At 41.4% G+C, this 16,064-nt stretch overlaps 1 protein-coding gene across 1 annotated transcript in view; it reads left to right on the top strand.

The window, feature by feature from the left end:
• The window catches only part of KIF25 (kinesin family member 25), a 46,722-nt gene that overhangs the window by 16,739 nt on the left and 13,919 nt on the right, over positions 1–16,064 (top strand). The window contains 2 exon segments of the mRNA XM_075708294.1: positions 5,405–5,472; positions 11,720–11,794. Of these exon segments, the coding sequence (XP_075564409.1) occupies positions 5,405–5,472; positions 11,720–11,794 (143 nt within the window).

The raw sequence follows: 16,064 nt of genomic DNA, 5'->3' as shown, positions 1-16,064 counted from the left end.
CTCTTCTATAGCATAGTGCTTAAAATATTGCTGAAGTGACCTACAGTATGTTGCACATTTAAATCTCCCAAATTATAACTTCATTAGGCGGATCTCAGTTGCATAAAGTGGATACAGAGAGAGAGATGCAATTAGGAAACTAATGGAGCCTGTGAAGAGTTTCTAAGAGTCAGCTAAGAAAGAGTATATATGTCAGGAGATAAAAAACAGGGATCTGTAATGGTAGATGTAGCATTCTGGATGCCATGACCCATTTATTGTACTATAAAATGCCACGACCATTTCTGACCTGTTAAATTTTATTGCATGATGATGAAATTAGATAATATTTAGGTTTTGGATTATTTCATAGAGTTATCTGATATATTACAGTATATATGTTTAGAGGCAAAGCAGTGTCTGCTTGCTTATGCCAATTTATGAGTTTTAGTTTGTATGACAGTGACCTGGGAACCTTCGATACGCTAACCTGTTCTCATGTTTAAAAGTCCCTATGAAATATTCCAGGAAAATAAATATATGCATGGACTTGATTGAAAAATAAAATTTGCAAGATACTAACTTCCTGTTTTGGAAAACACAACATTGACTTCAAATGTTTTATTGGTTTGCCTTGACATTTACTTGGTTAAAATGCTTTCTCGTTTTGGTCAAACACCTTAAGTCTTTGTGTTAGTTTCTTAATATGAATTTTTTTTAAGAAAAAAAAAATTTGTTTAAAGTATCTAAGTTCATGAGGAAGGATAAAAGAACAACTGACTTTTTACAAAAAGCAGTCAATTTAGACTAATCTAACAAAAGTAAAGGAAAACAATGTTTATTGCCTGCTTATTTTGCTTTTAACAACTGAAAGTGTTATGCTTGTGGCTAGGGTAAATATGCAATTTTCAGATAAAATTGTGGGGCTTGATTTGTTATTGAGCTTTTACTTGCAACACAGTCAAAGCTCCTGTTTCTGGAAACAAGTTAACCATTTCCCAGATAAGTATTTATAATTTAAAGGAAATTTTAGATCAAGGTGAAGGATGACTGTCTGCGATAGAGGTACTGAGTTTATTAGCTTTGCTTTTTAGATCATGGCTGTCTTTCCAGATTTTTTGCTGAAAATACATTATGTGTATAATATAACCAGGCAGTTTTCTGCCATGATCAGTTTAGAGCTAATGTGCATTAGAAAGCAGAGCTGCATTTGAGAACCGTAGTCACAACACAGTCTAGCACACATACCAGAAACGATGGTTGGATCTTCTGGACAAGCTTCAGCTTGACGATGTTCCTGGATTGGACTGGAGCTCTAGTAATACGCTGATCTGTCTCATCTATGCTACAACTTTGTTGTTATAGCTAGAATAGGGAAAACATCTGTCCCATAGTAAAAGATCACGACAGAAATCGCAGTATAAAGTAGCTTTGCTTCTCTTCTGCCAAGAGCTGTGTTAAGATTTCCTTCAGACTGTCTGTAGATAGGCGGAACTGACACTTGGACAGAATGGTTGTGTCTTTCTGTGAAACTGAGACTACATGAGTTTCATTTAGTCTTTGAGTGTTTTTTCTTTTGTTTATTTAGAGATTCATATCATTCTTCAAAAGACGTGATCTTTTCTATAATCTTGCTCATCTTGTCTAGAGAATCATTATTCTGATTCTAAGGCTAAAAAAGGCTTAGGATTTTACTGGATGTACAGAAGAGTATTTCATTTCAGGTTTTGAGCTACTTTAAGATTTTTTAAGTTTTCTTTTTGCTTTCCCGTGTATGTCCAGCTCCTCAGCATAACAGTAACAACTGTCTGAGCCTTTCTCCTGAAGCTTGTTGTGCAATAATGGTGGAGAGTGAGTACACACTACACATCAGGTTGAACTACTCCACATAGATTAGGACATTGAGCAGTGCTGGTATTGTCACTACCTGAGAAAATGAGTAGGTGAGGTACTGAATGCTCAGAATCTTCTTGGTGGTGACAAGACAAGGAGGAATGGGTGCAGACTGAAATACAGGAAATTCACCTTAAACACGAGAAGCTGTGAGGGTAGTCAAACACAGGAACAGATTGCCTAGAGAGGGTGTGGAGTCGCCATCTTTGGAGATACTCAAAACCTGACTGGACATGGTCCTGGGCAACCTGCTGTAGCTGACCCTGCTCTGAACAGGGTGTTGGCCTCGACAGTCTCTGTAAGTCCCTTCCCGCCTCAGCCTTTCTGTGATTCCGGTCTAGGATCCCACTTGCTGCTTTTCTGTAATTTCATCCATCTCTGGCAGGGTGTGCTGTGTGTGCTAGTGAATATAGGTGTCGTGTTTGAATGAGTAGCTATGTTTTCATCTGGATTCACAACACCAAATGTAGATGCTTAAATGAGGTGCCTAATCACTCCAGACTCCCTTGTGGTTGCTGAAGAAAAGTAGCCATCTCCAGAGGGAAAGTCATTCACCTAAGATCTGAGTTAAACTTTAAATATGTTTGTCTCTGTCCATGACTACATAGGCACCTGAGGCACCTGCCCTAGCCTAATACCTGAAGTGATGTTTGAATCCAACTTCCTTTGTCACAGAGAAAAGAAACTGTCTGCCTCTACATGATTAATTCTTTTCAAATAATTTTGAGAAGGTTTTCACTTGTGAGTAGTTGAGAAAGGGAGATGGCAAAGAGGCTGCTCTGAATATCAGGGAAGGTGCAAGATTCTGCTGTTTCTTCAAGGTAGGACTGGGAAAACACAGCCAAGACCCTCCTTTTCTTGGGAGATAATTTTGTAATAGATCAGATAGATGTAGCAGTTGGAGACATTATTGCTCCCCAGTTGCTTATCATCATCCCCACCTAGAGGTTTCTTCCCCTGGTGCTTGCCCAGTGTGGGGAACCCTTTAAGCTGTCCATGTCAGCCTCAGTGCTATGTCAGCTGGTTGCACTGAAGCTGGCAGTGAAACACGAGGAGCAGTCTCAGTCTCCCTTACGTTGGCTCTGCTGTGGAGCAGTAGTCTCGGGAAAGGGGGCACAGACTTCAGCAGATATGCAGTAACAAGCAATAAGAAATTAGAATTATCACAGCTGGATTCTGTGATCGTGTCTATATCCACTATTCCATATAACTCGTTTAAAATGATTTCTCTGCCTTACTGAATTTCACTTACTGAACTGCTCCTCAGGCTTGGGGAGTCAGGCTTGGGTGCCAGGACAGATTGTGAATATTTATGAAGTATCTTTTTGTCATTTCCATGATTCATATTGCCCTGAAAAAACTCAGATTGGAAGCATTCTGTGACGCTGGGGTGAAAAAAAGGTTCTTCGGTGTACATGTGAGACAGCTATATGGTTCACAAGCACTATTGACAGGAAAACCTGATGAAATTCTGTAGGCCAGCAGCCATGGTGGATATGTTAGGACATACTGATCTCCTGAGAAAGGAAGGTCATTACCAGTGCTCATAGGAAACTTCTGCCTGTTAACAATTCTTTTGTTTCTGTTATGCAAATAGAGGGTTTTCTCTGTCCCATTTCTCACCTTAGGGAAAGCTGGTCTGCAAGTAAATTTGATATCTCAATCAGAAATGTGTTCCATAAGTCTGTATCCTTTCCTTTTTTTTTTTTCCCCACTTTTTTTTTTTTTTTTTTTTTTTTTTTCCCCCTTCCCCCAGAGCCTTTTGGTTACTGATCCTATTAGAATTTCTCCATCAGGCTATTTTGTAGCAAAGTGTTGTACTCGCATCTGTCCTGCTGCTGGATCTGTCAGTACTGGGATGGGTAGCTGTCCTGGTTTCGGCTGGGATAGAGTTAATTTTCTTCCTGGTAGCAGGCATAGTGCTGTGTTTTGGATTTAACAGGAGAAGATGTTGATAACACGCTGATGTTTTTAGTTGTTGCTGAGTACTGCTTATGCTAGTCAAGGACTTTTCAGCTTCCCATGCTCTGCCAGGTGCACAAGAAACTGGGAGGGGGCACAGCCAGAAGAGTTGATCCAAACTGACCAAAGGGCTATTCCATACCATATGATGTCATGCTCAATATATAAACTGGGGGGGGTTGGCGGAGGGGCAGCAATTGCTGCTTGGGAGCTGTCTGGGTATCGGTCAGTGGGTGGTGAGCAATTGCATTGTGCATCATTTGCTTTGTATGTTGTTGTTGTTATTATTATTATTATTATATTGTTATTATTATCATTACTATTTTACTTTATTTCAATTATTAAACTGTTCTTATCTCAACCCAGGAGTGTTTCTCACTCTTACTCCTCCAATTCTCTCCCCCATCCCGTCGGGGCAGGGGGAGTGAGCAAGCGGCTGCGTGGTGCTTAGTTGCTGGCTGGGCTAAACCACGACAGTAACATAGCTCATTGTGTGGCGTGAGCATTCTCATCATTAGGTTGATAATGATACATTGGCCTTCTCCAAAGAGGAAGAAAAACTTGTAAACTCAAAACAAAAAATTTGATTTTTATTAGCCATTTGCATGCTGGACATACTGTTATGCAACTGCTATTTGCTCAGCTCTTTACGACTTCATTCTGTGGCAATACTCATTTTAAGGCCATTAGTTCAGCACTGCAAGCTACTTGTCTGAAGCACGGTAGGAATTGCAGCACTCCCATCAAATGCAGTAATGTAACTGCAGGTCAGTAAGCTCCTTGAATTAGATGAAGTATTTCGTGTGCTAGTGAGCTTCCACTCAAATTATTGTAAACCCCCACATGTTTTTTTTTCTTTACTTTTCTCTGCAATTAAGCAACATATGCCATAAGGAGCAAAAAGGCACAGAAGTTGCTACGTAAGGCATGCCAGACTGCTGTGATGACACCCTGGTAATAGTTTAAGGAACTGCTTACATATCTGTCAGACTTACAAAACTACTATATAATCCATCTGGAAAGTGGATTCCACTAAAAACTTGTGTAATTCTACCAATTGTTCTAGTGCAGTTCTTTCTCACAGTTGTGGACTAGCATGTTATTCTATAAAATGTGCATCTTTTGCTCAGTTCTAGGCACAAATATATATGAAATCAATCTGAAAAGGCACTGTGAAAACTGGCCCTATAATAAAAAAGGGCTCTTTTTGCCATTTTTTCTACCTGTGGTGGCAGTTAGGGAGGTTGGTTTTACTTGCCTGTGGCTTTCTATGCACATAAGAAGTTCAGGTAAGGGTTTGGATCTTTCTCGTGAACTTAAGTGCGCATATTTTTTGTTGGTTGGTCTTTAATAATCTGAATGTGTTTTGAGATCCTTTCTTGTGGTCTTGCTAGTTCACTGCAGTATACAGGCTCTAAAGCATCGTGTGTTGGTGACTGCTGGAGAAGGACCTTGGACTTCATGGTCCGTAATTACTGCTGTCACCTGGAATGTTAGAAATGATAAATACTTCTTTGTGTGTGTGTGTGTGTCTACGATATTAACTGTAAGTATTTTCTTTTTCTCTTAGGAAACTGTCCTTGTAAAGTGTAGCCGTCCTGGTCATGCATCAATAAACAAGACTTTTCAGTTTGAGAGGTGGGTAGTCCTGTGTAGCAATCTGGATTGCTGGAAGATTTGTATACTGAAAGTCAATTTTTTTTAGTAGGCATTGGGTAGAAGGTAATGTTCATATTTTTTTTATTTATGTAGCTTTCACATTCTTCCCAGGACAGAATAATGCACTTCAGGATATAGATGGCAAACTTAATCTTCCCTTTCAGCGGAGACTACTGATATGCCTAAGTTTGAAACCTGTGTAGAGACTTACTTGACCCTCTTCACAGTCTGAGTAGTTCTCATGATCCTTGCAACATGTTGCAAGATAGCAAAATGTTATCCACGTTTTCAAGGTAAGGACTTGAGGTGGATTGTGTGACTTCAGCATTAGACATACAGCATGACTGAGCCAGAAACTGGACCAAGGACTTGTAAGACTTGATGTTCAGCCATGCTACTTTTAACTTAGAGTTAAAATGGCCTGAACGCGACAGCAGGGTAGAGTAGCAGCATGTAAATCGGCACTCCCCGAGGGAAAGGCTGTAGTGTGATCCCTTTCCTTATTAGATGCTCAAGAATCCACATAGATGAGACAGATTTTGAATGCACCGGCTATGCTAAGGGTTTTAATTGGTGTTTGTGCCTTATGAAACACCAGAGAGTCAGTCTGCAAGACAGGACACTGCAGGGAGTCAGGCTGAAAGGTGCCTTATGTTCTTCCAGAATGGAGCTGACCTGAACCTCTGAAAACAGGAACAGAGAGTTAAATTAATACAAATGAGATCTCTGTAAACGAAGAAATACAAAATTTTGCCCCGTGCCTTTTTTCTAATGCAAGCTTTGCATCTATACATTGCAATGACTCATACAGTAGGCTCTCTACCCTGAACCATGCTTCAAAACCCTCTGGAAACAGAACACATGAGGACAATTTCATGCTTCCTTGCTTGAAGGCAAAATGTGATTTAAAGTCAAATGTATCCAACATGAATTATCTGTCCTGGTTTAAACTTAAGGTCTGAGCCTGTTCAGTCTGAGCTGCTGTAGGTTTGCTAAACATTGCCAGTCATTCACCCTTTCCTTAAGGCATCTTTCTCAGATGCTGCCTCTTTCTACTCATGAAGACTGGGGACTGCTGTTGTGTAGGCCACCAAACAACTGAAAATTCCTGAGATAATGCAAATCTTGGGGAAGCTTTACTGATGCCATAGGTTATAGGACTCCCTTGAAACAAGGCATATATAATCTCTCAAGGTACGTGGCCCCCAAGGTACATGGTCTGCTAAGCTACTCAAAGTAATTCCTTTCACCCTCCAGCTATACCTAACACAGCCATACCAGTTGAAGTAAATGCAGAATAATGCTGAAATTCAGCTCTGTACAGCAACACAGTTAATGGTATTGACACAGAACTCCAGAGGTGCTGTGACTCTAGGCATGTGGTGTAGATCCTGATAATCAGGAAAAGGGTTAAAAAAAAATGTAAATCCCCCAAAGAATGCAGTTCTTGGGGAATGTTTTTTCAGTGTCCCAGCACAGCTCTTTTTATAAACAGAAGAGCATATGGTTCTTATGAACTCAAAAATGTTTATTTTTTTAGCAAAGTTTTATGGAACTAATAAATGTCAAAATATTTGATTTCAGCTCAGGAAGAAAATTCCAGCTTTCAGCATGTTATGCTTATATAATTTTATTGGCGAATCAGTTAGCAACATAAAAAAGAAGCTCAGAATTTTCAAGGTGAAATTAACATTAATCGCTACACAGGGACAAATCTGTCATCTTTCTGGTAGAAATACATGGGCTTATAGAAAGAGATTTTCTGGATTTGCTGCATCTTTCGTGGTCTCAGATAGCTAATTAAGTGGGTGTCCATGCTTCAGCCAGTGCTGCGATTACAGTGTAGCATAAACTAGTTCAAGCCAACTTCAAACTACTTCATTTGGGTACTGGTAGCATTTGAACCACAGCAGCTAAGTAGTGGCAGTAAAACCCCTTTAGGAAGTTGAATAAATATTTGGAGTAGTTACTATAACATGGAGCCCCATGCCTTTCCTCTGAATGGCTACCAGAACCTGAACCTGACATAGTGAGCTATGGCTATGCTACTTTGCACTGCAAACAGACTACTAAGACTGGCCAGTTCTAGCCCTGGTTGTGGTCAGTAGCAATCTGTCTGCTTTATTAGACAGCAAAACCCATAAACAGCAAGTGAAGACAGTGTGAATGTTCTCATCTCTAAAATACCTTTTTTTTTTTTTTTTTATGTAGCTAGAACTCAATCTGGCCAATGCTGTAAAAGATAATAAAATGTACTTTTATAAGTACATCAGCAATAAAAGGAGAGCCAAGGAGGATCTCCATCCTTTGCTGGATGTGGGGGGGAAGATTGTCACCGAGGACAAGGAAAAGGCTGAGGTACCTAACGCCTTCTTTGCCCCTGTGTTTAACAGCCAGACTGGTCATCCCCAGGGTACTCAGGCCCTTGAGCTAGAGGATAGGGATGGGGACCAGAATGGAGCCCTCACAGTCCAGGAGGAAGCAGTTAATGACCTGCTATGCCACCTGGATGCTCACAAGTCTATGGGGCCAGATGGGATCCACCCGAGAGTACTGAGGGAGCTGGCAGAGGAGCTTGCCAAGCCACTCTCCATCATCTATCAGCAGTCCTGGTTAACAGGGGAGGTCCCTGATGACTGGAGGCTTGCCAATGTGACACCCATCTACAAGAAGGAGGACCTGGGAAACTACAGGCCTGTCAGCCTGACCTCAGTGCCGGGAAAGATTATGGAGAGGTTCATATTGAGTGAACTCAACAGGCAAGTGCAGGTCAACCAGGGGATCAGGCCCAGCCAGCATGGGTTCATGAAAGGCAGGTCCTGCTTGACCAACCTGATCTCCTTTTATGACCTGGTGATCCACCTGGTAGATGATGGAAAGGCTGTGGATGTCATTTACCTGGACTTCAGCAAAGCTTTTGACACCGTCTCCCATAATATTCTCCTTGGGAAGCTGGCAGCTCATGGCTTGGACAGGCATAGTCTTCGCTGGGTAAAAAACTGGTTGGGTGGCTGAGCCCAGAGAGTAGTGGTAAATGGAGTTAAGTCCAGTTGGCAGCCGGTCACGAGCGGTGTTCCCCAGGGCTCTGTTTTGGGGCCAGCCTTGTTTAATATCTTTATCGATGATCTGGATGAGGGGATTGAGTGCACCCTCAGTAAGTTTGCAGACGACACCAAACTGGGTGGGAGTGTTGATCTGCTTGAGGGTAGGATGGCCCTGCAGAGGGACCTGGACAGGCTGGACCGATGGGCCGAGGCCAACTGTATGAGGTTTAACAAGGCCAAGTGCCAGGTCCTGCACTTGGGTCACAACAACCCCATGCAACACTACAGGCTTGGGGAAGAGTGGCTGGAAAGCTGCCTGGCTGAAAAGGACCTGGGGGTGTTGGTAGACAGCCGGCTGAACATGAGCCAGCAGTGTGCCCAGGTGGCCAAGAAGGCCAACAGCATCCTGGCTTGTATCAGGAATAGTGTGGCCAGCAGGAGCAGGGAGGTGATTGTTCCCCTGTACTTGGCGCTGGTGATGCCACACCTGGAATACTGTGTCCAGTTTTGGGCCCCTCAATACAAGAAAGACATTGAGGTGCTGGAGTGCGTTCAGAGAAGGGCAACAAGGCTGGTGAAGGGTCAGGAGCACAGGTCTTATGAGGAGTGGCTGAGGGAACTGGGGTTGTTTAGCCTGGAGAAGAGGAGGCTGAGGGGAGACCTTATTGCTCTCTACAACTACCTGAAAGGAGGTTGTAGTGAGGTGGGTGTTGGTCTCTTCTCCCAAGTAGCTAGCGATAGGAAGAGAGGAAATGGGCTTAAGCTGCGCCAGGGGAGGTTTAGGTTGGAAATTAGGAAAAATTTCTTTACAGAAAGGGTGGTCAAGCATTGGAAGAGGCTGCCCAGAGAGGTGGTGGAGTCCCCATCCCTGGAAGTGTTCAAAAAACGGGTAGATGTGGCACTTTGTGACATGGTTTAGTCTAGTCTACCCTTGATTGGCTTAGAGTAGACTTGGTAGTGTAGGTTAATGGTTGGACTGGATGATCTTAAAGGTCTTTTCCAACCTAAATGATTCTATGATTCTATGTAGTAGCTCTTGGACGTTTTGATGTGTTAAGAAAAAAATATCATTTCAACACATATTAAGTTGGAGGCCTAGTTGGTTGAGATGGAGGACTTGGTACTGATGAATATTTCATTGATTGCAGATGATAAATGAAGCAGAGAAAAGTGTTTGGAAGTGCTTTTCCTCTCTTATATTGACCTTGCAGATTTGATGTGCAGTTTACTGAAGCATATGTGGGTATGCATGCAAAGCAAGAATGGAGTATTGCTATTCAGTGTCTGTGTCCTCCCAGTACAAACTGTGCCACATCTCTGCGTATTTGTTGGTTACTCAGTGTAGTATGACAGCACATCAGTGGAATGGCAAGATAAGCAGTATTTGTCCATCAAGCCAGACAAGTGCTCCTTTCCTGATTAAAGAGAGTACAACTTACAATTAGACTATGGAACACATTGCCACAGGATGTTACTCCAGGCCAAGAATTCAGCAAGATGCAAAAAGAAACTGAATACTAATTCAATAATATTTTTTTTAAACAGAGGTTCAACTCATATTTCAGTTTTGAGGCCAGTTTACAGCTTTTAAGGATTAGGATGAGACACAGAGATGAATTATTGTGTCTCCAGCCACCATAGTGTTTCTTGCTCCTTCCTCTGGCTATTGTCAAGAACAAAATGCTGAACTAAGTGGGTTGGCTCTAATTCTGTATCTGTTTATCAGTGGTCCCTCTGTACAGTTTTATTTATGGAGAACACGAATACAAGATCTATGTGCAGGCTATAGACTGTAGTGGCCGGATCCTGGTCAAATATACAAAGAGGCTCGAGTAATGCTAGAGAGCACACTCTCTTAATTCAGTTAAACTTGTAGTATCATGTATAAGCTGTGGAATACTGCTAAGTGAAGTGTACTGGTATAGTATATACACAGGGAAGTAACTATGCTTTGTAACGTTTGCTGCTACCAAAATCCATGTTTCTAATTAGTTGTTTTGCCATAAGCTATAAAGAACACATATCACTCATTGGAAAACAGAGCGAAACAAACAAACAAAAAGACTCACAACAGAAAGATACCAGAAAAAGAAGCTTTTTCCAAAGATAAACATTCATACCTCAAATACTTAAGTGTGGCTAATGACATTCATGTTTTAGATTCTGTTCATCTTATATAAACAGTACTTGCTGCAGACTGTAATCTTGGGGAGGATACATTTTTCGTGTGCTAGAGAAGAAATGAATGAGTTAGGATGTCCACATTTTATGATCAGAATTTCCTCCCTTTGGTGATTTGTTATTTTCAGGTCTTGATTTTATGTTGTGCAAACTTGATAGTTGAAAGGGTTGGAGGAAAAATTTCTTTGAAGAGCCCTGTGTTAGCTTTTTTTTTCCCTTGAATTTGAAAAAATGTATGCATTTGTTTTAGACATCATTGTTTTGGCCCAAGGATTGTACTGTCATTGTCTTTTCTAGGAGGTGCAATAACTCATTCAATCTAATTGTCTTTCATTCTGTTTAAAAATTAGTCTGAAATCCACATCGCAATGTAAAAGAAAATCTTCCCTTGAGTGAGAAGTGTTTATTTCAGAGTAGATAGTTCAGCAGGGGTGGGGATGGAAATACCTTAGGCTGATGCTGCCCACAAAGACAGTACATCCTTAAACATGACCCTCAGGGGCCTTCTGATTTCTGCTCTGCCACTGACTCTCCTGAGACAAGTCCCGAGGCAAGTTTGCAGCCTCTGTACCTCTTGTTTTTTCCCCAAACCTTATCCACATCTAAAGAGAAGCACGACCTGACCGCTCCATTCCTTAGCATGACACAAAGGAGACACAAGCAGCAGGGATATTTCAGAGTCTGGTAGGTGGGAGAAAGTAACAGGGATCCAGAATAGCCTGCAAAAAGACTCCATCTGCCAGAGAGGCAGGCAGAAGGATTAGGATGAGCTGAGAGCGCCACAAGTGTACACCTGTAGGTCATTCCCTACAGCACAGACAACAGTGGCTCCCAAAAAGTGTGTGAGAACCTTGGAGTTCTAATTTTCAGTCTCCTGATGTAGAAAAGTTGGCAGGTCACAAGCTTTATGTCACTGGCATACGTTTTCCCTAGTGTGTGTTGTATTGTGACAACATACTTATATTTTTTTCTTCAGTTAATTGTTGCAATTTGCTCCTCAGAGTTTACAATGCTTCGGAGTCTCAAGACACAGTATTTGCAGATGTGGCCCCTTTGCTAACATCTCTCTTGGATGGGTAAGTTAAAAGGTGGGAGTAAGAAAGCTAAAGGGCAATAATCTACTGAAATCCATCAATTAAAAAAAATGACTTAATAGTGTCAGTCCTGTCAAGTTTTGTGGCTTTGCAGTTGCATTTTCCTGTTTTCTTTCTACTCAACACCAAGTGAATGTTGTTTCTCCATATAAACAGTGAAAACACTGTTTACAAAATTTAGGAGAGTGTTGTGGTTTAACTGGGCAGGCAGCTAAACACCACACAGCAGTTTGCTCATTCCTCCCCCTCCCCAGTGGAATGGGGGAGAGAACTGGAGGGGGGAGAAGTAAAATTCATGGGTTGAGATAAAGACAGTTTAATAGGACAGAAAAGGAAGGGGTAATAATAATAAAAGAATATACAAAATAAGTGATGCACAATGCAATGGCTCACCACCCACTGACCGATGCCCAGCCAGTTCCCAAGTAGCAGTTCCCCTCCACTGGCCAGCTCTCCCCAGTTTCTATACTGAGCATGATGTCATATGGTATGGAATAGCCCTTTGGTCAGTTTGGATCAGCTGTCCTGGCTGTGCCCCCTCCCAGCTTCTTGTGCACCTGGCAGAGCATGGGAAGCTGAAAATGTCCTCCACTGGTGCAAGCAGTACTTAGCTACAACAACACATCAGTGTGTTATCAGCATTATTCTCATACTAAATCCAAAACACAGCACTATGTCAGCTGCTAGGAAAAAAAAAACCCAAAACTCTATCCCAGCCAAAACCAGGACACAGAGCAGACAAATTTGAGAAAAACAAAATTAGTTTTTTTTCCTGTGGTCTCTTTCTGGCAAACTTAAGCATGCTTCTAATGGAGGGTACTATCTTTTTCATGTTTTGGTAGGTTATGTTTTACAACTGTTTTTCAGTTGTAGACACAGCATAATCCATCTTTTCCAACAGTGTATTCGTATATGAAAGGCCTGCCAGGCCCACTCTCTGATCATCTGTTCTGTTTCTGTGTACAGCACAGGCCATAGGAGGTGATACAATCAATTCCTGGTTGAACCAGAACTGAGCATCCTCAGTCATAGTTCTAATGCTCCTTCAGGGACTGGGCTTAAAACAGAATTCTAGTTTGAATACAAAACTGATCAGTAACAACTACTGACAAATATGTGTAATTACTTCTAGCCACTGAAGTTCACAAAGTGTGATTCTTCATTTCTGCTAGAGCCAACTTAAGCTACTCTTGCGAAGAAGCCTTGAAGTGCATATTGTTATAATCCTTGAGGCTTGAACTGAGATTCATACAAAACTTCCTCTCTGCTCCTTTCTCACCCCCGCTCCAGCTCCACTCAGTTATAGATGGTGGTCGCAGAGCTGTCATGGACCTTTCCCTCCCTGTAGAGGGAAAGCCAGTCCCTTTCCGTCCACAGTGGCATAGTTGAACAGCGGCAATCCTTGTTCCTGGCAGTCCGCACAGTGAAGTTTCCAAGTCTCCTTTTCTTCAAAGCAGCCTAGAAGAGGCATATCAGGATATCGTGGCTATTGGGAAATCCCAGCCATGCCTTTACACATGCCACAGTGGGGTCCACAAGGGCTGCCTGGGCTAAGGGAAGTTCTATATGGCCCATATGATATTATTCTAGTTTACCAAGGATGAGCAACCACAGTTTCCATAGCTGAGTGACCTAGGGACCACTAGGTTGGAGGAATTTGAAGAAGTCCTTATAACCACTGTTTTCTCTCTCTGCTTTTCCTTTTGCAATGAACATAAGTTTGTTTTGGTTCAATATGTTGCCCATGTATCTTCAGACATCTCTGATCTGTATCTTGAATCTGCTGTACTTCCCACTTTCTAATTTCCGCATTGAGAGAATCCTGTCCTAAAAGCTAGGATTTTTATATTCAGTTAGGAAATGTTCTGTTATTGATAACAAAAGAGTTGTCTTGTTCTTCCACAAGTGCCATTTAAACAGAAGCAGATTTTCAGGGAAGGCGAGGCTGTGTGTAGGAGCCATGTTTCCCAGCAGTCTTCCCATTGTAAATGGGAAACAGGCATACTTAGTCTGAACCTTGAACCTTTTTGCTGCTCCTGATTGTTTTAGTCTGGGCTCCAAAGTGGTCTGTAACAACTTTTAGCTCAAGTAGAAAGGAACGTTCCACTCGTTTTCTTTATTTTTTCTTTATTTTTCTTAATGAATTGTTTTCTGTTTCAGTATAAATATGCAGGAAGAAAAGATTGTCCCATATGCAAAACAGACAAAGTACAGCAGGCTTCAAAGTTTACAGTTAGCTGTACAGGGCCAGCAAGGGAGTAAGCTAACATTTCTTTACAGCATTGAAGAATCAAACTTGTTTATTTTAAAGAAGAATACATTTCTCCTCCTTTCATTTCCTTTAACAGCATTCTCTCCTAGTGATAACTTTGCTGTACTGAACACCTGCACTCTTTTCAGGAGAGAAATACTACAAAACTATTGGTATTCTAGCTTGACAATAAGAACTTTTTGAAACAAGAATATAACTAACAAAGCAGAGTGGAGAAGGAGAAATGTCACGGCACATAGGTGAATCATAGTCTGAAATTTTCAGATTGCTCTATTGGAAACCCTTATGTTGGAACCAGAATACTAACGAAGTAAACTAGGTAAATATAAACTAGTCTGCTGCTTGTCGTCTTGTTGAATCACCCAACAATTCATTCTCTCCTATGCCTACTTAGATATAATACTGCTTTGGATAGTTTGAGCTCCTTTGGGCTTACTGAAATACTGTTTTGGCTTTGGCAGAGAAGTTATCATTGATTGATACCTGATTTGCAGCTCTTATCTTCAATGCTACAAGCACCTGTCTACTTAGCTTCTAATGCTATCATCTGTATCTTGTCAGAACTATTTTGTCCGTGATGCTTACTTTCTAACAAGTAGCAATTAAGGAAAATTTGAATAGCTGGACTATGTGAAAGTTTGAGAGACTTCTAAAAAGACTTCCATTCTGTTTTTCCTAAGGAAAGCTACTACTTGCAAACTTCTGGCTCTCTTTTTGGTTCCAAAGATCTCTCTGATTTTGAAGGGGGCTAGAAGTCTCAGTAAGCTACAGGCTGGTGAGGCAGTGTGTGCTAGGGGTGGAATTATGAAAACTGCTAGCTGAAAACTACCAAAATTAGTGGGAGCTTTTCCACTGACATAAATGCAAGTAGAGTTACATCAGCTGTGAATACTTCAAGAAATCCCTTGTTTCAGATTTACAGCCCTAATTTCTAGCACATTTCATTTTGCTGTAGTGCTCTTTATTTTCAGTTACAGTTATCTCATCTCCTTTACTTCATCAAATCTATGACTACTATTTTATACTCTGCATCCTGAAACGTGGAGGATACTTACTATAGATTCACTGACTGTAACTTTGACTTTGCATCCCCAGAAGGGGTACCCAGGTATTTGCTGTATAGCTTATCAGCCCACATTTCTTTCTAACAAGAGAAAGCTTTCTAAACAATCCTCAAAAAATAATTCCTTCTAGGCATGTTTAATATGCAAAAAAATCGCTGCAAATGGCCATGTAAGTATTTCATGACTTGAAACCATAAATTTAAGCCAATTAGATGAGGGGGTTCATTGAAATTTTCTGGCATGTGCTTGAAACAACATTTTTGGTATGAGGAAAAGCATCAGATAACCAAAAGCAGCTGTTCAGGTCTGCCCACAGAGGAGGTATAGCTTAGGCAGTGAAATCTTACTCCCTGGCAGAACAGGAGCAAGCCCATTCTTGCAACTCTCTAGTAGAGCAAAAATTTCAGCATACTGCAGAGCACTTGCCATGTATGGAGATTCTGCTACAGTTGTGCCTGAACAACTCGATAATCCAGGGAAGGAGCAGTCCTGTCAGCTTCTTCCTGCATGTCTTCCAAGAGTTTTTGCTGGCACGGTTCTGTGGTCAACATCAAGGTGCTGGCAGGGACTGCAGAGCAGACGCAGCGGAGTCGGTACTAACCTTCAGGGGCACAGTACAGTGTTAGTCTTCAATACAAAGTAGTACCGTGGCTGGATACATTTGTATTCGCCCACATTTTTTGCTTAAGATGTTGACTTTGATCCGACTGTGTTTGTTAGAAACACACTTTCTGGATAGGATTCATACATCTGAATTCAGATCCCTGCGGCACAGACATCCACAACAGAGCTCACAGCTGTGGACTTTTTTTTTATTATTATTTTCAGTGCAGAGAAACAGGCATTTTCAGAGTTCTGTTCATGAGGCATATTTTACATGCCTACTTCAGAGGATGATGGATTGTGTTTCATAGGT

Source organism: Pelecanus crispus, chromosome 3 (genome assembly GCF_030463565.1).
Source record: "Pelecanus crispus isolate bPelCri1 chromosome 3, bPelCri1.pri, whole genome shotgun sequence".
NCBI classification, from domain to species: Eukaryota; Metazoa; Chordata; class Aves; order Pelecaniformes; family Pelecanidae; genus Pelecanus; species Pelecanus crispus.
The sequence above is the reverse complement of the archived record's forward strand: the minus strand, read 5'-3'. Positions and strand labels throughout refer to the sequence as shown.